This window comes from Scardinius erythrophthalmus (genome assembly GCF_964197995.2).
Source record: "Scardinius erythrophthalmus genome assembly, chromosome: 16".
In the NCBI taxonomy this organism is placed as follows: domain Eukaryota; kingdom Metazoa; phylum Chordata; class Actinopteri; order Cypriniformes; family Leuciscidae; genus Scardinius; species Scardinius erythrophthalmus.
In genome coordinates, this window is record NC_138236.1 from 19,352,443 (window position 1) to 19,379,174 (window position 26,732).

The following is a 26,732-nucleotide window of genomic DNA, read 5'->3' on the forward strand; positions in this document are numbered from 1 at the left end:
AAGATTTATATGCTGCTATAGGTTATTGTTATTATTATGTTATGCAGCACTGTGCATAGCCTATGCTTACAAGGCACAACAAACCAGGTGTTCATTATATCATATATTGTTGGAAACATTTGTGTGTGTGTGTATTCTGTGAATTTTAAAAAGCAATTCTAACCAGAAAAATCTAAAATTTATTCCCAATAAATTTTAGAACTATATTCCCTATAGTTTCTCTTGATATCAGTATGTTCACTTTTTTTTTGAGACTGTCCTCCTACAAAAAACGACCATCAAGGTCGTATGTGCAAGCAGCTTATTACGACCTATACTTACGTTTTAAAGTTAACCGCCCTCTAGCGCTCCTTTTAATAATGACGGTGTCGTGTGTAATGAAATGGCGTTTGACCGTCATTACCAATCAAAATAGTATTTGTTTTATTTTTGCATTTACTTGAGGTTTATACAGAAAACTGAGATGTGTAGGCCTAAATTTATTTAGGCTATATAATTTTATGTATTTGATGTGCTTTTCTTCTTCAAAAAACCGTATTGGAAAGTAAAGGACCACATCAAAATAATTAAACTATTATCCTTTTATTTTTTTTAATAACTTAAGATAAACCTTTTGTAACAACAAAGTAAAAAAAAACGATGATTTAAAAAAAACACCACAGATGATAAAACCGTGACATATGTAGTGATTTTAAAACATTTTCAGCATTTTTATATTGATTTTTTTTTCAGTTCAGCTAAAGTTTTTAACATATCATCATTTGACCACATTCGTGTGGCGCTGAATAAAAAAATAAAAAATCAATGAACCAAAAGGAGGAAGAAGAAGAAGAAGAAGAAGAAGAAGAAGAAGAAGAAGAAGAAGAAGAAGAAGAAGAAGAAGAAGAAGAAGAAGAAGAAGAAGAAGAAGAAGAAGAAGGCGTGGCCAGGTTTTTTCCTGACAGTCCCAGGTAAGGTGTGAATTTTAAGTATGCTGTTGTTTTTTTAATATATATTTATAAGTAGTTGTATGTGTTTTTTGTAATTTATGTGGAACTAAATGAGTGTATTTTGACGTCTGGGTTACAAATCAGTTGCGATAGCCATTTTACTCTTTAAGAAAGTAACTGTTAACGTTACGTTATTTCATTGCGACCTACTAAGTTAGCTAACGTTAGCTTCATCGCTAGCAGCATGTTGCTATTTCACATGCATAATCTGCAATTTCTGTCATATTGACAAATAATTTCAGCCTAATGTATCCAAAACTGTAACGTTAAATGTTTTCTCTTAGAGAAAAAGGTAGTTTCAGCATTATACAAATAAATAGTATGAGGTCACAACAGTTTTACAGCTAGCTGCTATCCAAATGATTTAAATTCAGGGTATCAATTCAGCTTGGTATATAACATTTTAAAGAATTAAAAAAATGCAGTAATGGCAAAATCGGTTGACGGAATCAATTGTTCATTGTACAGTCATTGTTATTGCCTATTTTAGGTTATAGCCACAAGTCAAGTAACCTTTATTTATATATTGCTTTTTATAATACAGATTGTTTCAAAAAAAAAAAAAAAACATATTAATTTAGTTTATTTATATAGCCGCTCTGGAGAAAACAGTGATGCCATTATCCAGTTCAGTTCTCATAATGGTGATACAGGCAGATCAATAATATTGGTGAATATTAAGTGTCCCCACTTCACATGCAAAATAAAATTTATTTAATAATACCCACTAGTGCAGTGGTTCTCAAACCTGTCCTGGCACACCCAACACTGCACGTTTGCTTTCTCTCCCTAATCAAACTCACCTGACTCATCAGCTCATTATTACATGGGTTAATGAGCTGATGAGTCAGGTGTGTTTGATTAGGGAGAGAAAGACAACGTGCAGTGTTGGGGGTACGCCAGGACAGGTTTGAGAACCACTGCACTAGTGCATTCAGATTTATAGGCACGCACAGGTTGACAAGGACCAGTCCGTGCCCACTCTTACAGAGCCCTGGTTTCTTTTGTCTAATCATCTCATCTGTTTGTTTTCAGGCTTTTGTACCCATCCTTTATCACTGAAATATTTAACAAAACAATCGGTTCTTTTAAGAGCCAGTTTCTTTTTCCTCCTCTCTCTCTATTTCTCGCTTTCCTGTTTTTTTTTTTTTTTTTTTTTTATGTTTTTACTTTATCCTTCAATTATTTCTATTTAAAAACATCTACAAATGGCATCAGAGTCATTACAACAATTTAATGAATGGCTGGAAGCAGCAAAAACCATGGCTGATGAGTTGGAAACCCAAAAAGTAAAATATTTCATTATTTCTCTATCATGTTATTTACCTAAATTTAAAAGAAAACGCCTCTGCAAATGCTTCCCCAAAATTTATCATTTAGTTTTTACTTGCAGACTAAAAAGAAAAGGAAAAAAAAGGGAACTGAAGTCTCCAATGTTTCCTGGAGGAAGAGAGACCAGCATGGGTACATCCTACCACATCGTGTTCAGAAGAGTCGATCTGGTCAGTGAAATACACTGCATACTGTTGTTCACAAGTGTCTAAGCTTTTGGTCAGCAGTGATGTTTTCTATATCATTACGTGTGTTTGCAGTTAAACCTGCTGGCACTAGGGAGATCTCAGAGGTTGAGGAGGTGCAAATGAATGATATTCCGCAAGAGGTACCAAGTCTTGGTAAGCATATTGAATTGAAAGCCTAAATAATTTCAGCTTTTCTATTTAAATTTAAAATGTCACATATAGGCAACTATTAAAGTATGTAATTCCCATTCCTATCATGCATATGAAGTGACAAAACCATATAGAGCTGAAACAACTAATCGATTTAATCGATTAAAATCGATTATTAAAATAGTTGTCAACTAATTTAGTCATCGATTAGTTGCTAAATAACTTTTATTTGCCGTAAGCGGCTCATTTCGTGCATATTTTAAATCTGCGGTGACCAAAGTGTGGCAGTAATGATCCACCGGAGTTTTTACTCAGCCAGTACAGCAGGAGAAGTAGCGAATAGCCAATAGCTGGCCTTGTTTTATGTCACGTGCTTCCCGCACAGCGTCTCTGCAGCATTCAGCGAGATGGCAGCTCGAGAAAGAAAAAGAAAAAAGCGGAAGATGAAACTAATCGAACGAAGCAGCATTCGGCAGTTTAGGATATCGCACAAGAATTGTCAACAAAGAAAACATTTCATCACTGGAGAGGTTTTTTTTTTCCGACACCATCGTATCAATTGATTTTGATTAATATGCGCGAGGGAGAGAGAGAGAGCAAGACAGCGCTCGGGTGAGTGCGCGCGCGCGCGGCCGGGGCTCTCTGTTAAACTGACAGGACTTGTCACAAGCAAATGATACACTTTAACTCTATGATGGTTAAACTCTGCAATTCATTATTTTTACTCAGAACTAATGTTTTGGTAGGAACGAAAGTTTACCATAAATTTACCAAAAAAAGCTACTTTCTGATTGATTTCACAGCATAAGCTATAAAGCTGTTTCCCAGGTATAAGCTGTGTGTTTACAGGAAAAAATAAAATAAAATGCAATTTACTGCAACTGTATTCTTTATTCTTATTCTTCGTGAAAATATGTTCTGCAAGATTCCTTAATAAGCTTTGTTCGGGATGTTAAACTACTTTACTTTAGGAGCCCTAAGGACTGCCATGGTGAAAACATTTGAAATCTCCTTTGTGAAATTTGCTAGAGTACCTATGGGTCAGTGTTTTGATTGCAGAAGAGTTCGACAAAGGATTACTAACACATAATAAAACACAACTCCAAGTATGTTTTTGATGAGGATATGACAATGCAAAATGGTTAAAATCTCTAAAAAGTCTATGTTGAATGATAAAGACCCTTTGTTAATAATTTACTTGGGGAAAAAAATGGCTAAAACTAAAATATAAGTACATAAACCGATTAATCGTTAAAATAATCGTCCGATTAATCGATTATCAAAATAATCGTTAGTTGCAGCCCTAAAACCATATAAGAAATTGCTAATTTGCTTTATTAAAATGCATTATTGCAACTGGCTTTTTCCTTATTATCATTTTATTTTTTATTAATTTAGATCAAAATCTTCAGAGGCTAAAACAACTGTTAACTTCTGTCGCTGTCTCTGCATCAGTGGAAGTAGAAGAGACACCCACCATGTCTGCATGGACCAAAAGACAGGTCATCTCTGAAAAGAAATTCAGGGCTGCAATGCCAGAGATCTTGAATTGCATGTTGGCTGCAGAGACAGTAACCCAGCATTGCTGTCAACAATGCAAAACTGTTGATGCTGTTGTCCGATGCCTAGACTGTGTTCCCTCAGGAAATCAGTTTTTCTGTTCATCATGTGACATCGAGATCCACAGAAAAAATGTTTTCCATGATAGGGAAGCAATGTTTGATGGTTTTTTAAAACCTATTCCACCAACATCCGTAGTGGTGGCTGATGAAAGGGGCCAATATCAACTCAGTGAACAAGGTATGTTCATATAATGTAGTAGGTGCCCTCTGCAGTTTCCTTTTATTTATTTTTTTTTTTACTTAAATGTGTAGGCATTACTGATATTACTTTCTGAAATTTGATTTACTGCAGTGTGTATGCTTCCAATTCCTCCACCAATGCAAATCTGTTCCTGTGGTCCAAACCAAGACTTCATAATTATCCCAGGAAAGCAGACTGTATTGGTGACTATCAACGGTATGTTTTGTCACTTCCTTCTACCTTTTTATATCCGACCAGATGAAGTCAAGCATAATAATGGCTTACTATATTATTTTGTCCTGTGCTGTACTAATACAGGTCAAATAGTAAACACATGTTTGTTTTAAGGTCCATACCACCTGTGTCTGCCTTGTATAAGCTGTCCACTTTGCTCTTCCAAATGGACTCCTGGGATTAGTGACTTGCTTCAATACAGATACTGGCCAGCAACCACTAGCTGCCAAATGCTGTTTAAGTTTGACCTGTTCACATCATTTGAGCAGATGAAATTAGCCAGCCCAGCTTTATCCCAACAAGCATTTCTCAGAATGCTTGAACATCGATGTCTTTGCACTGGTCGGGTAAGGGCTGTTTTCATTTCCAAAGTGTTTGATTTCCAGACTTTAAAATCTTTTATTAACCAAAATAATGCCATCCTTTCCAGACGGGTAGTATTTGCGGTGATACCTTCCACAGAGTCTTTCGAGAGTTTGCCTTCTGCAATTTTAAGAAAGAAGATCTGTGCCTGATGGAGCCCTTTAAATGCCCAGCATGTACACCAGACATGCTTGCTATATCTGCAGACGGTAATAGAAAACATTACCGGTTCAAGAAGTCCAAAGGGTAAGTGAAGTGGATTTTATTTATTTATTTATTTATTTTTTTTTTTTTTTGGATATAGGGTGGTGCAGTGGTCTTTTTGTGTCCGTGCTGCATCTCACCTGTCACCCAGTGCTAGATGTGATGGGCTCTAGACCCCCCATGCCATGACCAAAGGAAAAGCAAGTATAGCTATTGGTTGGATGGACTGATAGTTATTTATAGAGAAACTATACTTCACCTTATTGCTGTAAAAAATAACAATCATTTTGTGACATCTAAACATTTCTTCAACATAATATTTTTGGCTTATTATTATTATTATTATTATATAATTATACTTTTATTTGAAATTCATGGAAAGTAACAAAATGTGTCAAATGTGTGATTGCTTCACATTTAAACGTAAATGCTTTTACAATTTAAAAAGTGTTTTGAAAGATATAGCACTGTTTTAAACAAGCTTATGATATTACAGTTCTATGAAAGCAACCTGGTAAATTGTTCAGGAACTTTGTCTCCCTTCTGTTGCCTGAAGACACAAACAAAAATAACGTTATTTATTTCTGTACTTTAAACAGTATGTTTTTTATTTCTTACACAAGTTAATGCCAAATTACAGTATTAATTTCCACAGGACAAATACTCTAAACACAGTGTTCAAGATCAAATGTAATTCATACAGACTAAAATGTTTGGCACGTTTATGGTTAATTGTCATATTAATCTAGGTGAATGCAACGTTTAATCATTTTTATGTAATTGTGTTGACTTGGCGATGAATTCCTCTTATTTAACAGGACAGAAGAACCATCTCTTTTTGATGGACTGTTCATTGCACAAGATGCCAAAGTATCTGCCTTTGTTGACCAAATTAGAAGCCAAATGTTAAGTGTAAGGATTTATTTAACTCCATAACCCTTCTTTTTGTTTAATTTTATTTTTTTCTTGTCCTGGGATTACATGTAACATATTGTTTCTACTTTCAGAGGACAGGTCATGATGTTTGCGGACTGGCAACATTTACAGCAGGCAGAGAAGTAGCACAGAAGTCCAGGGCCAAGGTGGATGAAGAGGGCCTTGAAATAGCTGTGTGCAGACATGGAATCTTGCTGCAAGGCTTGAACCACTACCGTGGTGAAATATATGCCTACCCAATGTTCCTGCAGAAGGAGCTGGCACAAGCTGCAAATGCAACATTCTTTTGTATGGACATTGCTTGCAGGTAGATAGCCATTGCCAAGTGATAACTGAAGTTTGTACTGATGTTTTACCTTTATTAATATATGTAATGCATGGGAATAACACCATGACTAACTAAAAATCACACATTATATATATATATGTATATATATGTATATATATATCTTATGGAATTAGAAAATGAATATGGCTACTACCTTATCAGTACTGATACAACACATTACAATACATAACTACATACTGACATGTGTCATAGTGTTATTTGATTGGTTACAGGAATTGTACTAGTCATTTAGATCCTGGTTTGTCTCATTACCAGTTTTGCAAATTTTTCCATTACAGGTACTGGCCTTATTTAGAAAAGATGGCAGAAAAGTTTTCTGAGCTCCAACCCCTTACCACGATGAAGCCTTTTCTATCTGTAATGCATGCCAAGGCTCACACTGGCAAATGTGAGGTACTGTGTGCAAGCTAAGTTTACGTTTTAATGTTAAGTTTTTTAGAAACATAAAAAAGTGAGAAACTGTCATAAGTGAGATATACAAAATGTTTAGTGCTGGGTATCCTCAAGGACAAGTTTAAAAACACTTATTTAGTGTGTGTGTGTGTGTGTCTGTGTGTGTGTGGATATGGATATATCTCTATCGGTGTATATATATTACACCCACACACACAATGCTTATGGACTTTTTAAATATAATTAACATTAATATCATTAATTTCAACACTTTTACAACAGTACTGATCATTCTGGTTTAACAGCAGGGTTGTTTGTAGGATATGCTTCCTGATCCCTTCCAAAAGTTCTAACTGCACAATTGCAGTTGTGAAAGCTTTTCTTTCATAGTTATCCTACCTCAGAACATTTTATATTTTCACATATTGAACATATCAAAATTTGCTCATGGCACCAAATTCAATTGATGATACACAAACTAATAAGATTTGTATGATAAAGGTCTTGATCTTATTCTTTGGAGCAGGTTAGGTGGGGCGGTAGAAGCCAGGAGGGTGCAGGAAATACTGTTGGTGAAGAGGTGGAACAGGTCAATAGCTTCCTTTCAAGGGCAGCTCTTACTACAAAGTACATGACCAAGTCAGGTTGGTTGAAAAAGGGTTAACCCTTGTGTTTGACACAATGCTAGATTGTACCATTGATTTGTTCTTGTTTTTTTTTTTTTTTATATATAGGCAGAGGAGATATGATAACTGTGCTTGCCATGGGATGGAACAATAGGAAGGTGGAGAGTCTCCACAAGACACTGGCGAAAAGATTTGTCAAAGTAAGAATCCTAGACTGCATGTTAAGGTGTTTTCTGGGCCCTGGAGACACTATGACTGTGATCGCGCTCTCCCCTGCATTTTTTTCGGGGGCATTTGTGGTTAATTTTGCAGTGATAACTATGTTTTCTGTAATTTTTTATCTTTTTAAATAGACTACACAGAGAGCAGAAATGGAAGCAGCCAATCTTGAGAGTCTCAAGCAGGAGTTACATATCTCTTTGGAGGATGCTGATCGGTGGGTGTGTGATGTCAAGCAATGGGCAGCCACTGGTATGTAACACGCTGGTGTATACATTTCCATATATATTTTTCTACATTTTTGTAGTGATACTGTTTTCTGTAATGGTCGACTTTGCTTATTTCTGGTTTTCAAGAGAGACACAGGACTCACAGTAGGCAGGAAGAGCTCCAGAGTGAAATCGATGAGATTATTTTTTCCATCCGAAGAAAGAAGCATGATCTGTATCGACAAAATGGTATTTGATACTACATCACTCAACTTGCATGTTGTAATTTTAATTTGTTAATTTTTTTTTTTTTTTTTTACTTACAGACAGTAACCAAACAAGGCAACGCAAACGGAGAAGACTTGGTGAGCTCAAAAAGACACTCAGAGAGAAGATAGTGCTGTACAACACCATTCCTGGCTGTGAGGACAAAATTGACACCGAAGCAGCATGCAGTCTCTCTGATGATTTTATTCTGCCTTGGGAAGCACAAGGAGATGGTAATTAATGTCTTGTATTTTTGTGCTTTTTTTAAATTCACAAAATCCAGTTGATTGTTAGTTTTTTTTTTATTGCTAAACAGTGAGCACAACTGGAGTCACATGTGCAAAACTCTAACTACAGTCTGCACAGCAGCAGTTCATGTGGACCAAACTCTAGTTCATTTTTCATTGGTTGAACAGTTTTTAAAACTCTACACACTTATCCCTAGCCTGACTACGTCAGACTTCCTACTTCCGCTCAATTTCATTTCGCTTCTGTAGTCAGTCTGAGATAGCAGCTTATCTTTCAGTTTTCCAGCGGCCTTCGGACGGCCGGGCAAATCAACGAACAGAGGGCGGGCTGAGAGCCGTGACGTAGATGCTGATTGTACTGTGGATGCGTAGATTTACTTCACATAATCTGCAAAAGTCGTTCACAGCCATGTTCACTCCGGTATTATAGTCTTCTTCGGGAGACTAAAGAGGACATCAAGATCCATAGTATGTATGATAAATGTTTTTTTATCTAATGTGCAAAAATATGGTGATGCCACTAACCAGGATGTTATAGTTTCCTGTAAATATTGCTTCAAAAAATAACAATACTTAGCTGTTATTTTTTGTTTTGTTTTTATGAAATGCTGCTTAATTATCAATGTCAACTTTCTTTTCACTTTTTACCTCAAGATCCGCCTAGAGAGCTGACCGAAGAGGGACACAGGGGGCTCTACTGCTGTATCTTACACAAGCGGCAGATTCTCCAGCAGAAACTTGCAGCAGTCACCAGCACCTATGGCAGTGTCAACACAGACCCTTCCTTCTCGCTGGAGGAAGATGTTGAAGAGGAGAGTGAGGACAACAGCAGTCCAGAACTTTCTGAAGAAGAGTTTTAAAGTTTTAGCACAAACATTGGAAGCATTGGATTCATCATCTTCCCAAAATCAGACTTTTGAGTTCTAGTCTGGAAATTAAATATTTTTCAGAAATAATTAAAACAAATAAATAAGTAAAAGTCATTCAGGCTACTGTGTCTGTTCTAACTGCAGCAGATTTGAATAACAGAAGGGTCTACATTATCCATAAGCTATTCAAGTAATATTATTTGAATATCAAATATTCAATATAAAATAAGCAAATAAATAAAATAACAAATAACTAGCCTAGAAATAAAAGGGAGGGAGGGTTATATAAAAATTTAGTTAATGTAGACTAATATATATTCCTTTATTTTATGGAATATTCTTTGATTTTAGAGTTGCACATATCTTTTCAAAATGTATACATTTGCTCTTAATTTCATGTTATCTTCATAATGTAAAGTACATTAAAAAATATATTATATGTATAATATAAGAATATATTATATGTATAAAAGGACATTTTTATATAATATATTAAACTGGGGATTCTTGCTTTATCCAAAAAATTATTGCATTAAAAGCTGTAATTCTCAGCATTCTAAATAAATATACATCATTTTTATTAAGTAGCATAGGTCCTATACCCAAAACTATATTTTGTATCTTTATATATTTAGTTTTTTATAAAGAAATCTTCCCTGAATTAGGCTACTTCTGTTCACTGAAGTACTTCTGTTCTGTTCACTGCATCTTATCTAACATCCTAAAGATAAATTATTATTATTATAATTAGAAGATATTTCTAGTGTTATAAAATATCGCATATTAATTTTCCAAGCAAAATGTATATTTTAGTCAGAATTATTGCGCTCCTATTCGCCGCGCATGCGTGCAGCGGCGCTCGTTCAATATGAAGATTAGCAGTAAAATGGGTACATTTGCTCGACTTTCTAACATTTACAGATGGAGAATATAACTGTAAAATGTAATTTTTGAAATGAGAGGACAAAACATGTCACAAACGCATAAAACAGCACAAAATATAGGCTGTTTGATGGTGGATCGATTTGATCCACGATCGACCTCTAGGGCTGCTTCAGAAACGCGTGCACACGCAATTATCTAGACTTGATAAACCTGGATCAAATTAGTGAGATTGCGTGAACTTCAATTACCTTTTATGGAACCACTTTAGCCCCAACTTATTTGTTAGGCTCATTCAAGTCCGGTTTTGGAGTTTAATCCCCGCTTTCAAAATACTTGCTATTGTTGACATTACTAAAACTGCATAGACTTTTATGTTTCAGTTTTACAGGTAGGCTATTTGCATGCAAAACATGCAATCAACCATTTTACACTAAATGTCTTGGTTGGGAACTGTCCACATGTACAGTACTGTTCACATTCATAAGCATTCCAGTAAAAAGCAAATCAGTTTTTATTCCTTTTACTACAGGAGGTACAGTAGAAACACGGTTTGAACAGAAAAAGCTTTACAGTATTACTTACAGTGAACAAAATATCCATGAAACACACAAGAGCATTATGAACAAAAAAAAACAATAGCAAATTGGGGGGTGGGGGGGAGTTATCTCTGCAATCTTCAGGGTTAGGCCACATTTTTTCATCAAGATCACATCTGATATCATCCAAAAAAATCCTAGATTGATATGTGGGGTTAGGGTTACGGTTACGGTTAGGGTTAGGTACAATCGTGTGTGTGTGTGTGTGTGTGTGTGTGTGTGTGTGTGTGTGAGAGTGTGTGTGTGTGTGAGTGAGTGTGTGAGTGAGTGTGTGAGTGAGTGAGTGAGTGAGTGAGAGAGTCTGTATCAGTGTGTGTGAACGAAGTACACAACTTCCTTGAGTGAAAGTACAGATACTACTGGTCAAATATTACTCCGTTACCAGTAAAAGTTGTAAAAAAAACCCCCCACAAAATTACTTATCTATGCGATCTTCAGGGTTATGCCACATTTTTTCATCAAGATCACATCTGATATCATCCAAAAAAATAAAAATCCTATACAGTAGATGGCTATGTGGGGTTAGGGTTAGGGTTACGGTTAGGGTTAGGTACAATCGTGTGTGTGTGTGTGTGTGTGTGTGTGTGTGTGTGTGTGTGTGTGTGTGTGTGTGTGTGTGTGTGTGTGTTTGTGTGTTTGTAAACAAAAAGTTTACATTTTGTCACATTTTGGACATGTGCCCTAACAGGCTTATGTTCAGAAAGCACTTTGAGGGCTTCAAGCGTGTGTGTGTGTGTGTGTGTGTGTGTGTGTACACACATTTCTGTATGATTTATAAGTTTTTGTACCCATGGGGACCTCAATTTAGGTCCCCACGGTGACACGAGTCCCCATGAGTCTGTGTGCATTCAGGTTTAAGACCCCACCGGTGTAAAAAAACATGTCCACAACACACACAGACACACACACACACACACACACACACACACGCTTGAAGCCCTCAAAGTGCTTTCTGAACATAAGCCTGTTAGGGCACATGTCCAAAATGTGACAAAATGTAAACTTTGTCATATAGTTAAACCAAATACATCACTGGAAAGGTCTTGACCTGGAGAGTAACATATATAAATTTGAAGGTTCTATATTATTACTGCTTTGAGATATTAACCTTTGAACCTTAACCTCAGGGCATATTTGAAGGCTTATAATTATGGGACAAAAAGTGTTACGGACATGAGACCAACTGTTATAGAAAGGTGTTGACATGGGTTATAAGTTGAGTAGTCATAGTCATAGTCACCAAGGGGTGGGGGGGGACTATGGCGTGAAAATAAAAAATCCCCCTTTGAACAAGACAATATTTAAAGTCTGATGCTAAAGATGTGTTTGACATCCCCTCAAACCCCTGGAATGTCACCAATTAAGTATTTATAACTTCCAATTTTAGGGAAAACCCTGGGTTTTTAAAAAAAAACTACAACTCCCTAGACCCCTCTTCAGTACTTGTGTTGACATCAGCACCCCAGTTGTAGTTCCTCCGTTTTAGGGCCGTGCTAGGGTTGTGTATATCATATATATCAAATATATCAAATATCACACACTGTCTAATAAATAATTATAGTGCATGTATATGATCTATGCTAAGAAAAGACAAAAATGTTTGTTTAATGATGATATTTTAACTAAAACAGAAGACCAGCGCGCCAACTGCTCTGCTCACGTGACGCAAAGCGTCGCTACTTCCGCTATGAAAAATGTAAAACACACACACACATTTGTTTTTCATAACTGATTGGCTTTGTGTTTTCTTTCTGACTTTTGAGAGGCTGTTCACATTTGGAACAGATGCGGTAAGCGAGGGAGAAATCAACAGTTCTGTGCTCAAGAATACGGGGCAAATCGCGTCAAATATTGATTTGGGGACAGACATTTTTACAATATGATGACAATCGTAACATAACATAATCGTTAGTGTGTGTGTGTGTGTGAGAGAGAGAGAGAGAGAGAGAGAGAGAGAGAGAGAGAGAGAAAGAGAGAGAGAGAGAGAGAGAGAGAGAGAGAGAGAGAGAGAGTGAGTGAGTGTGTGTGTGTGTGTGTGTGTGTGTGTGTGTGTGTGTGTTTGCGCGCAACTCTACATTATAGGGTCAAAATATCTATGCAAAATATCCCCACAAAGATGTCAATATCCGAAATCCTTGTCCTTTTGGGGATTTTTTTTTTCCTTCAGAAAACAGCTTATAAATCAGACGTGTTTTTTGAAAATGTAAAAATGCAGTTTTCTGTGATGATAAGGTTAATCTATGGGGGGTAGAGAATACACTGTTTGTTTGTAAAGTATAAAATCATTATGTCTATGGAAAGTCCCCATAAAACATGGAAAAATAACATTCCTTGGTCTGTTGAAGGCTGGTCTTGTTGAAATGAGAGGCCTGTTAATCATCCCAGACGTCTCAGATGGACAGAATTGATGTGAAACATATGCCAGCAGTTAATTTCTGTTAAATAATTAGTTCACTTAGTTAAAAATAAAAATTCTGTCATCATTTACTCACTCTCGAGTTGTTTCAAACCAGTTTCTTTCTTCTGCTGAACACAAAAGAAGATATTTTGAAGAATGTTGATAACCAGACAGTTGATGGTAGCCATTGACTTCCATAGTATTTTTTTTTTTTCTCAAGTCAATGGGGTCCAGCCACTGTCTGGTTTTTGACATTCTTCAAAATATATTCTTTTGTGTTCATCAGAAGAAAGAAATTCATACAGGATTGAAACAGTTTGAGGGTGAGTAAATGATTTTCATTTTGGGGTGAACTATATCCCTTTAATGAAAGATGCAGACATTTGGCCTCTTCAAAAAGCTTTGCATTTTTTTCCTTGCATTACTTTTACTTTTATACTTTAAGTAGTTTTGAAACCAGTACTTTTACTTGAGTAAAAAGCTTGAGTTGATACTTCAACTTCTACAGAAGTCTTTTTAAACCCTAGTATCTATACTTCTACTTGAGTAATGAATGTTAATACTTTTGACACCTCTGCTTTTGTTCTTACCTGCATAGATCGGAAGTACCAGCTGCAGATGGTTCTAACCCAAGGCCCAAAAGTATATTGGTCTATCCTCCCATACACACAGTATAGAAAAAAAAACATCTTGACTGTGTGCTTATAGGTCCTTTAGGGTAATGATGAATGATAAAAATTAATAATAATAAAGTGGCTTTCTAAAATTTTCAGTAGTAAACATTATTAAATGCATTTAGGGTGAAATGTGCATATATGTTTGCTCTTAAAATCAAGAGTATATGAAGGAACAGAACCAGTGACACATTTCAAAACATTTTATGAGTCCACTCATCAAACACAGAAAACAGATAATGTTCTGTGCAACAGAACACAGGAATAAACCAGAACTGCTATGTCTTAACACTGAAAGACAAAATTACAAATCATACAAGGCATTTATCTTCAGGATGAACTTTGAATATGGTCTCTTGGCTCCCAGGAGTTTTTCCACTTTTTCCCACTGTAAGACAGCAAAATGTTTAGTAACAATGCTCATTACTGGAATATAAATACTATCTTGGTTATGTACAATAAGACAGAGTTTTCAGGTATGTAATCCATATAATGTAATTGTTTGAAAATATGCATTCAGCAGATGATTTAATTATTCTCACTGCACTTAGAATGTGTCAGATAGTAACACATTTTCACTCATTTGGTTGAGTGTTTAAAATCAATTTTAATCTCATTGTTCAAGAAAAAAAAATGCAGTTTTCAACAAAGGCTTTATAAAAACTAAGAGTGGTGGAAAATATTAAAGAATAGATAAAGCACACCACATTTCAAATTATCTTTTAATTACACTGAAGTCTGAAGTCCTGATCAAACTGAAACTTCAGTTGCAACGGAACAAATGTTTATGTAATGTTTTTTCTCCAATGTTTTTATAAACATTTTTTTTCTTAGTTCTGTCAATTTCCTACAGTACAGCATGAGCATATAAACTTCAAATAATATGCATACCATCCAGAGCAAGGATGCCACTGCACCAACACCTCCGCATGACCCTTAGCAGAAACAGAAAGAAACATGGGTTTATGTTAATGACATTTACTTGCAACACATGAAGTTAGTCATACATCTGCTGAACGGTAAATACAAAAAAATAAGTCCAAGTAAAAATAAACAAAGTGAAATTAATAGCTAGTTGACTAAAAACTTTAATTAATAAATATTAGCACAATTCACTTTATTACTATATACAATACAATTTTGTAATATATATGGAACTGCAGTTTTTATTTTTGTCACACTACCATTGCTATGGTTAAAGCGCCCCTATTATGGAATTTTGAAAAGTACCTTTCATGCAGTGTGTAACATAGAACTAAGTGAACAAAAAAATCCTGCAAAGTTTTAAATATGAAAGTTCACCATATAAATAGTTATTGTCTCTCAAAAGTGAGAGTTGATTCTGAATCAGTCGAATGAATTGTTTTTCCAGCGAGTAATTTTTCCTACAAATGATCTTTATTGGCCATGCGCACATATTGCGCACACCGTAGACACCAGGGAAAACATTCAGCTTCAGCTGATAACTGTCATGTCGGCTGTTCTAAAATGCGACGCAGAAGAGACTGTCAGTGAGTCAGTGGCTACTATGGCAAGCCGTTTTAACTTTTATTCATTTCCAGGATATGAATTATTGATATCAAAAATGTAATTCTTGATATCTGTAATTATATTTTCACTAGTGAAATGTCACCATAGGCTGCCATTCAAAATAAATTGTTGATATCAAGAATTGATTTCTAGTAAGTAGAAATACAATTTTTGATATCAATTTGATATCAGTAACATTGTTACTAGTAAAAATGTGAATTCCTGATATCAAGAATTACGTAGTTACTAGTAAAAATGTCTATTCTAGATATCAACAATTACATTGCTACTAGTAAAAATGTTAATTTTTGATATCTGAAAATGTATTTCTGAATATTATTTCAGATATCTAAAATGGCTTTCTTACTAGTAACAATCACATTCATGATATCAGAAATTAACATTGTCACTAGTGAAAATGCAATTATTGATATCAAAAATGAACATTGTTACTAGTAGCAATTCAATTGTTATCAAGAATAGACATTTCAACTAGTGACAATTTAATTCTTGATATCAAAAATTAAGGTTTTTACTATTAAGAATTGTATTTCTGATGTGTGAAACTGGAATTTCAACTAGTAAGAAATCTTTTCTTGATATCAACAATGGATTTTGAATGGCAGCCTATGGTGACATTTCACTAGTGAAAATACAATTACAGATATCAAAAATGATAGTTTCTACTAGTAGAAATTCAATTGTTGATATCAAGAATTATCATTTTAACTAGTGAAAATGTAAATGCTGATATCAAGAATTGCCATTGTTACTAGTATTTCAGTATTTTGTATTTTGAAACAAACCTCCCTGATTCTTTTCTTCAAAAATTTTTTGTAGGGGAAACTGGTTGAGTCATCATGCATGGGGCATTCTGAAACACATAAAAATGTGGTTATAATTTGTAAAAGTAAAAGAAAAAGTTCAACAAACAATCAACAAGAGGTCTTGGGTATGTTATGGTCACAACAATGAATAGCTTACTATAAATATGTTGCAATATGTGCAAAAGAACATATTACAATGTACATTTGTAGAATTCTAAACCAGTCTTTTAAAAAACAAAACAATGAGAAAGGCCCTGTTCTTTAAGCTCTAAAACTGTGATCACGTTGCAAAAATCAAACATAGCTTTGATTCATATGTAAAAATAAATAAAAATAAATAAACAAATCCACACATACCTTTATGGTCTGCTTTCTTTCTTTTTTTTCCTGAGGAAGATACTGGACCTGGACTGCCTAGCTCAGTGGACAGTTTAGAATTGAAAGAAAGAGTTGAGGCTGGTGGCAGAGGAGAGGCCAGAGAAGAAGAAGAAGGTAAAGGACTGGACTCAGATGAGATGAAAACAGGATGAGGAGCCAAAGAGGAAGATGCAGGAGGAATGAGAGGTGTTTCAGACTCAGGGCTGAGCAGATGTGTGGACTCTGCTGTATCTGCTGATGGAGTCTCTGAGGTGTTTGTTGCAGAACTTGCAGAACTGCTTGGTGCAATAGCCACTGTTGGATAAAAGAAACTGTGATGTGGACATGAGAGTAATAATAATAATTCAATAATAATTCAGCAAAAATAAATAAATAATAAAATAAAGTTGTATTATGTTTTTAAAGTATAGTTTTATTTATTTTGTATTACGTTTAAGTCCACCTATGAATTGTATTTATTAATGTAATATCAATTTAACATTATCAAAATAATACCCTGCTCAAGTTTTCTTATGTAATTTCACCTGTGAAAAAAGATTGGGAGTATTGTTTATATATACAATTTTTTAAGGTGAAGAAAAATAAGTAAGGGATAATGTATAGTGAGCCGGTTGTTAGTGAATAACAACCCCGACAGGCTGATCGGGATCCCTATGCGAAGCGGAGCTTGAATCAGCCTGAAGGGGTTGTTATTCACTATAACAACCGGCTCACTATACATTATCCCGCTTATTACATGGTTACCTACATAATAAATAAATAATTTAACACAAATTACTGATTTAAAAAATAAGTTTATTGATTTAAAAATGATTGTATTGCTTCCGCTAAAGAAAATAGTCCGTTCCGCGTCCATAGCAACGCTCTGTTTTTCATGGCAACGGTCTGTTATACTTCGATCAAGAAATAACAGACCGCATTCTACATTGGAATTCAGCCAAGCCATGTAATAAAAATAAATAATAATCATAATAATATATAATTTAGGATGCACTAATAAGCAATTAAATATGTGAAAATTTGCATGCATTGCCCATTTGTGTTTATTACCATTAAGAAGACTTTCATACAACCTCTTTATGGTAAGAAAAGCATCCTGAGTTTCTTCTGTATCCATCTTCCATGGACAGAAGCACTCAGCAGAAAAACCATTCAAGGTTCTCCTGCCAAGGAGAAAGAGTGGGAACCTCTCTAAAAGTTCCCACTTGTGGATCTGGAATAACATTGAGACAGAATTGTAAAACTAATAAGAGAGAGAGATAGAGAGACAGAAATTAGCTTGAATGGTTTAGTCATTGTGATACTATTACAGTACTTTTTATTCTATTTCAGGGGTGTTCAATCCTGCTCCTGCAGGGCCAGTATCCAGAGTTTAACTCAAACCCCACTTAAACACACCTGAACCCGAAGTTGGAGCTAAACAATGCAAGACGCAACTTCTAATTTAGTGTTCTTTATCAGACCTGAGTACACTGGACACACACAGATGTTACACCCCAGTCGTTGTGCACTGAAAAAAGAATTGCTGAAACTTATATAAATATAACAACGACATGTGTAAAAGCTAAATATCAGGGATTATTTACTTACTATTTTATGACTAACATCTGAAATATAAACCTACCAGTAGATTTGTTGCATCATAAACTTTGTTCACACTGCAGTTTTTTTTTTTGCCGGTCTATCCATTCTTGGGAAAGCTGTTTCTTCTTCTTCTCCAGCTTCTGCTTGTATGGCTGCTTAGCATGGCAGTGTTGACATGTTTTGCTAGCTACTCCAATTTTTTTCCTGCATATGCAGCAATCCTTTAGAGTAGGCATCTGTAAAAAGAAACATAAATAATAAGTGTTATGAGGGGATAATTAATATGTTTTCACCCCTATGTTGACAAGAGTCACAGTCTTCAAAAATATCGTCACCACAGTGACCTAACTTTCAAAACATTTAAAGAAAACTGAAACAGTATAATGCTACTCAGAAACATTTTTTTTCCAGGATGAATAGGGGAATATTAATTAATATTCATGATGGAAGTCATCCCTGACTGGTCTGATAACCTACACCAACCCCACCCCTAAACCTAACCATCAATGGGGGTCTGACCAATCAGGGAGGACTTCCGTCATGAATATTAATCAGTATTCCCCTACCATCCTGGGAGAATTTTTTTAATACAAGGCAATGTTGGAAAATATATTTTGCAGCGATTTTTGTGTGAGCATATCAGTGAACACCCCTGACCACTCAGGTGGTCCACAGAAAGCTAAAATTCTTGTGTCAGCAGCATTTGTCCAAATTTCAATCTTAACCGTTCTATTTCATCAGAAACGATCTGAAAACAGTGCTTTAAGTGTAAAAAAACGAACTTGTCCTTTAATCAAAATCCGAAAAGTTATTTCGGGTCTGGAATGGCATTCCTTCTCTGATGAAGTCAGTTTGACGGCTTGGGTTGAAAACGCTTAACCACTCCCCTCAAACTGCTAGTCTGCTATGAGCGAGATGTAGAGGAGGAGCGCTAGAGTAAAACCCTTCCCTCTGTTCAATATTGCCTTTCACTTGCAACTTCCAGGTCACAGGGACTTTTTTTTTTTGTATTAGTGTTAGACTATTATTGGAAGCATCAGAATGCAGCTATAGAAGAGGTTTTAGATCAAATGTCATAATACATGTTATAGACTGTTATTGACTTCTAAAACCGATATGAATGACACATGTGAGGTATGAGTATAACAGATCATAACAGATCATAAAAACATGGACACATAGACACATGTAGCATACTGGTGTCAGATGTTGCAAAAACTCGAATTAGATTCCAGCTATTGTTTTGGGAAGGTTATATTATGTATTTTACATCTGTGTCCAAACATAATACCCAAGTTAGGCACTGTCATCCCTCACAGTAAAAATAATATTATATTATCTAACGTTAATGTTAAATGATGATTAATGATCTAATGAAGTCTATTGCAGATATTCATACATGCATATAACTTAGAAATATATATATTTGTTACATGGCTTGGTTGAATTCTAATGTAGAATGCAGTAGTGATGGGGACGAGACCGCCTATGCCGAGTCCGAGTCAAGACCGAGTCTTTGAAGGGTCGAGTCCGAGTCGAGACAAGAGTCCGTTGGTTTTCAAATTCAGTTGAGTCCGAGTCAAGACCGAGTCTTTGAGGAAGCAAGTCCGAGTCGAGACCGAGTCTTTGAAGGGTCGAGTCCGAGTCAAGACCGAGTCTTTGAATGAATGAATGAATGAGGCATTTATATAGCGCTTTCATATGTACTACTGTACACCCAAAGCGCTTTACAATCATATCAGGGGATCTCTCCTCAACCACCACCAGTGTGCAGCATCCACTTGGATAATGCGACGGCAGCCACAGTACACCGGCGCCAGTGCGCTCACCACACACCAGATATAGGTGGAGAGAGGAGAGAGAGTGATAGAGCCAATTTAATGTAAGGGGATTATTAGGAGGCCATGATTGGTAAGGGCCAATGGGTGGAATGTGAAGGGTCGAGACCGAGTCAAGACCGAGTCTTTGAGGAAGCAAGTCCGAGTCGAGACCGAGTCTTTAGGAGTCGAGACCAAGACCATAAAAACATGTCAGTTTTCATATTCATGATTTAATATCACCCCAGTTAATAATCAACAATTCCGCCTACAGACTAAGCTAGATTGGGAATTGTTTAGAGGAGCAGTCTTAACATATGGACTATGCTTTTACTATCATTAAAAAAATCATGCATCATCTTCTGCCTATTTTTCTAAACTGCTTCAACAGTGCTGCTCTGTCATCAACATGTTAAGCCCACCCTGACTTTTTTAATCATAGTTAGGGCATGCAGAGCAAATAAAACATTTCTAGTGGACTAGTGATGGGGACGAGACCGCCTATGCAGAGTCCGAGTCAAGACCGAGTCTTTGAAGAAACGAGTCCGAGTCGAGTCCGTGAAAGCAGAAATCGGTCTCGAGACCGGACTCGTACTACATCACTAGAATGCGGTCTGTTATTTCTTGATAACTGCCGCTGCTAAGGATAACAAACCGTTGCCATGCAAAGCAGAGCGTTGCCATGGACACGTAGGATTCTAACCGTAGAGACAGAACGCACTATTTTATTTAGCGGAAGCAATACAATCATTTTTAAATCAATAAACTGTTTTAAATCAATATTTTGTGTCAAATTATTGATTTATTTGGTAGGTAGCCATGTAATAAGCAGGATAATGTAGAGAGAGGCGGTTGTTATAGCGAATACAACCCCTTCAGGCTGATTCAAGACCTTCGCGTCGGTTGTATTCACTACTATAACAACCACCTTGCCCTAGTCTACAACATTATCCCTTACATTTATTTAAATATAATATAAAATGACAGAAACACAGTCAGTTTGCTCAATCAATCAATTTATCAATCTATCTATATTGTTTGTACAAACAAATACACCCACATTAATATAATTAATGCATGTGACCTAACAAAACCATTGTGGCACTGTGTTTGGTAAATATAATATGATCATGCTTAAGTGGATAAAAATCAACATCAGATGACTTGGGTTAATCACCTTTGTTGTCTGTCCTTGTCTTGTCGTTCTGTTCCTGGCTTTGCACCTGTATAAAAAAAGACAAATAGCACAGTGTACTATATATTATAATGAATATATTGGTCATAATTATTTATGTTCACTGTTTATAATTCTGAAGAGCTAAGAGAGAAGAGAAGAGAGTTTTTCACTGAACTTTAACAATGACGTTAAAGATCTATTCTATTAGGTGTGTGTGTGTGTGTGTGTGTGTGTGTGTGTGTGAGTGAGTGAGTGGAAACAATTCCATTCTAGTTATTATTATGCATAATTCCATTATTTTATCACAAATATTTATTTTATTTGAAATAACAACCATTACTATTTTATTTAAAATTAATATTTAGGTCTAGTATGATTATATTTGCAGTATTTATTTATTAATTTCCACAATTGGATATTTCTGGAAAATATTATCTCAAATATTAATGTACGTCAATTAATAATGTAGCCTACTGAAACGTAATTCACATGTTAAATGCTTTAAAATAGTATTTGGATGATCAAATTATACGAAATAAGGAAACAGTATTGAACGTTTTAACAGAATGTGTGGACTTTTTACATGGTCCCTTACACACAACTTTTCCAATTTCCGAACAATGTCACACTAAATACTGACTTTAAAATGCAGATGTGATCTGATCAAATGATTTGACCCTCAAACATGTTCAAATAATAAGAAAAATAACGTCCCTAATTTGACACGCGACGAAGGCTATAGGCCACGCAAGCTTTTCAATCTTGAATAGACGATAACGTTAATTATAGATATTTGTCCAGTAACAATAATCCATCTCTTTTTAATAATGGTATGTCGATATATATGAATAAAATCTTAATGTCACTAATGATGTTCTCGCTGTCTAACTTTTCCACTTACTTTACGATATTTCATTGTGTTTCTTATTTCATAGGCTAACAGTTACATCGTTCTCTTACGAGAGGTTCTCTCGTATTGCGTAAGTAGCTTACGCATCGGGAAAGTCTTCTTTCTTCGAGATCTGAAGCCAAAAAATTATCCTTAATTTTGTATTCATTGTCAACGCAGTGCAGCAGCCGACAGACCTAGGCAGGCTGTATAAGCGTGCTCATTGGCTGCTCGGCTGTAACTGCTTAAGCCTATCGGTGAGCGCTCTGAACGCGGCAACCAATGAGGGCGCTTCGCGCCCTCCACACCCTTCTAACCGTCAGAATGGGCGTGGCCAGCGTGTATATATTCAGCGCTCACAGGCTAAAATTCTGATTTTCTTGTCTTCAGCGAAGCTCTTCGCATCGCTGGATCTGGAGAAGCCGCCGCCGTTGAAACCAGCGACCAGCAAGCCTAGGACAGCGCCTGAAGAAGCCGGCCGCCTTCGCCGCCTTCAGCCTTCCATGCCTGCTACGCTATCCGGCGTCATATCCTTTTTCACTGCTGTGTGTTCGCCTACTGCAACACACCCTCTTCTCTAAAAGAGCACGGGGCGTTTTTCTAAAAATGCCCCGTTTTTCTTGCGGCTCGTGCTACACCCCGCTCAGCGACGGAGACCGCCATCACATCTGCGCTCTCTGCCTGGGCCGCGATCACGCCGCCACCGCACTCTCCACGGGCGGCTGCCCCGAGTGCGAGGAACTTTCAATGTCGACCCTGCGGGCTCGGCTTGAAGTTTTCGATCAGCATGTCTCCCCGCCCGTCCCTGCTGGGCCGCGCAAGAAGAAGCACCGCTCACAGCGACCGCCGGAGACCAACCAGGCGCACAGAAGCTCGCCGGAGTCTCTCCCTCGAGCTTCTCCCTCGCCTTCCCCGCCCCCCCTCTCGGCCGCGCAGCCGCCGGCTCTCGCCCGCGCCTCCGCCGCTTCAGGGGATGAGGCGGATGACTTTGGTGAACGCGCCGCGGACAGCTGTTCTCTCCTGGCCTCTGACAGTGAGGAATGGTCCACTGCCTCCTCGTCAGTCCAGGATTCAGGCCGATCTCGAGCGGGCGGGGACGCGGAACTTTTACGCCTCCTCACGCGAGCTGTCGAACAGCTGGGCCTTGACTGGTCTTCCCCGGAAGAGCCAGCCCCGAACAGACTCGACGGCTGCTTCCTTCACCACCGCCGCCGACAGCCGGCGTCCAGAAAAGCACCCTTCCTGCCGGAGCTTCACAGCGAGCTCTCGAAGTCGTGGAATGCTCCATTCTCCGCGAGAGTGTCTTCACATGCCTCATCGACGCTCTCACAGGTTGACGGCGCCGCTGAGAAGGGGTATAATTCCATCCCCCCTGTGGAGGAGGCGGTCGCAGCGCACCTTTGCCCGCCCTCTCGTTGGCGCTCAAAGGCTGCCCTCCCGTCCAAAGCATGCAGGACCACTTCAGCCCTCGTCGGCCGCGCTTTCGCCGCCGCGGGGCAGGCCGCATCAGCACTCCACTCTATGGCAGTACTGCAGATTCTCCAGGCTAACCTCCTCCGTGATCTGGACGAGAAGCGCTCGGAGCCTGCTTCCCTTACGGATTTGAGGAGCGCGACGGACCTTTCCCTTCGCGCCACGAAATCCGCTGCCCAGGCCATTGGAAGGTGCATGGCCTCTCTGTCAGTTACAGAGAGGCATCTCTGGCTCACGCTCGCGGACATGAGGGAGTCTGAGCGCGCGGTGTTTCTCAACGCCCCCCTCTCCCCCACCGGCCTGTTCGGCCCAGCGGTTAGCGGAATCGTCGACCGCTTTTCGGAGGTGAAAAAGACTTCTGAGGCAATGAATTTGTTTCTGCCTCGACGCTCCAGACCCGCTGCACGCCGTCCTTCGGACCAGCCTGCACAAAGCTCTGCCCAGCGTCCAGCTCGACCTCCGTCCTCGCAGCGACGACAGGGCGGCCACCCTCGCTCTCGCTCGACCAGCCGCGCTAGACCGCCGCCTCCCCGGGGACCCCGGCAGAGGATCGCGGTGAAGCCTGAGCCTCCAAAATCCTCCTAGCCCGAGGAGAGAAGCGACGATTGGGTCCCGCCGCGGCCGGACCGTCGTCAAAGCTTCAAGCTCTGTCAGTCCCCGTTGCCACGGTTACTGCAGACACTCATTTCGCAGCCAACGAGCCGGTGAACTCACCCTCTCGCCTGCACACAACCGCCGTTTTCACGGCGACCCAGAGAAATCTCAAAGAGAGTATTATGCCTGGTCGCGCGCCTCGCGCTGTAAGTGTTTCAAATGCAGTAAATGTGCCCACTTATCTGTGTTCACCTCTGCACACAAGCACTGTAAACCCCGTGTCTCTCACAGAGCCCACTCGCATAAAGCTGGCACAAGCCGCTCGAGTGTCAAAAGTAGGTCATGTGTCCACCCCGCTGTGCCCACACCTACCCACTGCCCGCTCTGTTACACAACCCCTCTGTACCGGTCAGGTTATAAACACGGATGCTGTGCCCGCTTCTACGCGCTCACACATCCGCTCTCTTACTTCGCCCCCGACGCCGCCTTCGAGCGTCGTGCTTCACACTGTATGTTCCCCGTCAAAAGCCACCGGGACGCTGTGTGTAAAACGGCCGGTCACCGCTGTGAGCGACCCGCCGTATCTAAGCACCAAGAGCGCGCGCATCACGCCCGCCCCTCCGTTTCGAGCTCTCGAGCCCGCGATCAGCGGCGATCAGAGCCCGGAGGCTATTCTGCCCCTGGCCGCACACGCGAAAGCGTGGGAAGCTATTCCAGGCGCGTCAGAATGGGTGCTGAGCGGTTCGCTCGCCGCCCTCCGCGCTTTTAAGCGCGTGTCGAGACCAGAGTGAATGGGGAAGTAGCACATCTACTTCGAGCAGAAATAGCCACACTTCTGTGCAAAAGGGCAATAGAACCGGTTTCCCCTTCCATGAGCGAGTCGGGCTTTTACAGCCGTTATTTCCTCGTTCCCAAGAAGGACGGAGCTCTCAGACCAATTCTAGATCTGAGACGTTTGAACAAGGCTCTTATGAAAAGACCGTTCAAAATGCTCACAACCAGACAAATCCTCGCGCAAATTCGCCCGAGGGACTGGTTTATATCTCTCGATCTGAAAGACGCATACTTTCAGATCCAGATAATACCCCGTCACAGGCCATTCTTGAGATTCGCCTTCGACGGTCAGGTATATCAGTACACCGTCCTGCCGTTCGGCCTGTCTTTGGCACCTCGCACATTCACGAAGTGCATGGACACGGCTCTCGCTCCCCTGAGGGGTCGGGGAATGCGAATTTTGAACTACTTGGACGATTGGCTGATCCTAGCACAGTCAGAGGCCGAACTCATCGCCCACAGAACAGTGCTTTTAAGCCATCTGGACAGCCTGGGGCTTACGGTCAACTGGACCAAGAGCTCGCTCGTGCCCAGTCAATCAACCTCTTTTCTGGGTTTGGATCTGGACACTGTAGCGATGACGGCCCGCCTGTCGACACAGCGCGCGCGCTGCATTCGACGCCTGGCCGCGTCCCTCCGGCCGGGCAGCACCGTACCTCTCAAAACATTTCAGAGGCTACTGGGTTGTATGGCCTCAGCCGCAGCAGTGCTTCGGCTGGGTCTTTTACGAATGCGCCCGCTACAACGCTGGCTGAATGCCCGAGTGCCTCACAGAGCATGGGCTTCCGGCGGTATTCGCATCAGAGTGACTCAGAGCTGCGTTTCAGCTCTGAAGCCCTGGTTAGCGGCCGACTGGTACCAGCGGGGAGTGACAATGGGAGCTATCTCACACCGCAAAGTTATCTCGACGGACGCTTCCACCTCAGGCTGGGGCGCTCTGTTCGAGGGCAAACCGGCTTTTGGCCTATGGTCAGACCGGGAAAGATGCCTCCACATAAACTGTTTGGAGATGATAGCGGTCGAGAACGCGCTCAGGCGCTTCCTCCCATTCATACGGGATCACCATGTGCTAGTCCGCTCGGACAACATGTCCGTGGTATCCTATGTGAACCGACAGGGCGGTGTCAGATCCAGGAACCTGTGCAGGCTGACAGAACGCCTCCTCGTGTGGGCTTACCGCTCGCTGCGCTCGCTGAGAGCCGCGCACGTGCCGGGCCACCTGAATGTCGGTCCAGACAGACTGTCCAGGGACAACATTCCCCCGGGAGAATGGTCTCTGCACCCCCAGACAGTCCAGTTTCTCTGGCGCCTATTCGGCAGAGCGGAAATCGACCTCTTTGCGTCGAAAGACAATGCTCAATGCCCGAAGTTTTACTCGAAGAGCGAGGACGCGCTGTCCCAGACATGGCCCAGCCTCCCGCTGTATGCTTTTCCTCCAATCTCCCTGTTGCCACAGGTCATTTCGAGGATCAGAGAAACGCACCACTCAGTGCTGCTTATAGCCCCGCGATGGGAAAACCAAACTTGGTACCCAGAGCTAGTGAGGCTGTCGCACTCACCCCCATGGCCGATCCCGGTGAGAAAGGATCTCCTCTCCCAAGCCGCTGGATCGATCTGGCATCCCCATCCAGAGCGCTGGTCGCTGCATGCATGGGTGATCAACGGATACCCGTTGACCTGTCAGAAGGGGTCGTGAA

At 39.5% G+C, this 26,732-nt stretch overlaps 1 protein-coding gene across 1 annotated transcript; it reads left to right on the top strand.

Annotated features, from left to right (window-relative positions):
- Positions 1-2,449: 2,449 nt before the first annotated feature.
- LOC308704501 (uncharacterized protein) lies at positions 2,450-9,492 on the top strand (the record flags this gene model as incomplete). Its single annotated transcript, XM_081388871.1, has 16 exons — positions 2,450-2,453; positions 2,582-2,662; positions 4,058-4,459; positions 4,574-4,678; positions 4,811-5,043; positions 5,127-5,305; positions 6,082-6,175; positions 6,271-6,506; positions 6,827-6,941; positions 7,468-7,585; positions 7,676-7,767; positions 7,921-8,038; positions 8,143-8,244; positions 8,322-8,495; positions 8,789-8,978; positions 9,165-9,492. 15 exons carry the CDS (start codon positions 2,450-2,452, stop codon positions 8,854-8,856), a joined length of 2,121 nt encoding a protein of 706 aa, XP_081244997.1. The 3' UTR covers positions 8,857-8,978; positions 9,165-9,492.
- Positions 9,493-26,732: the final 17,240 nt, after the last annotated feature.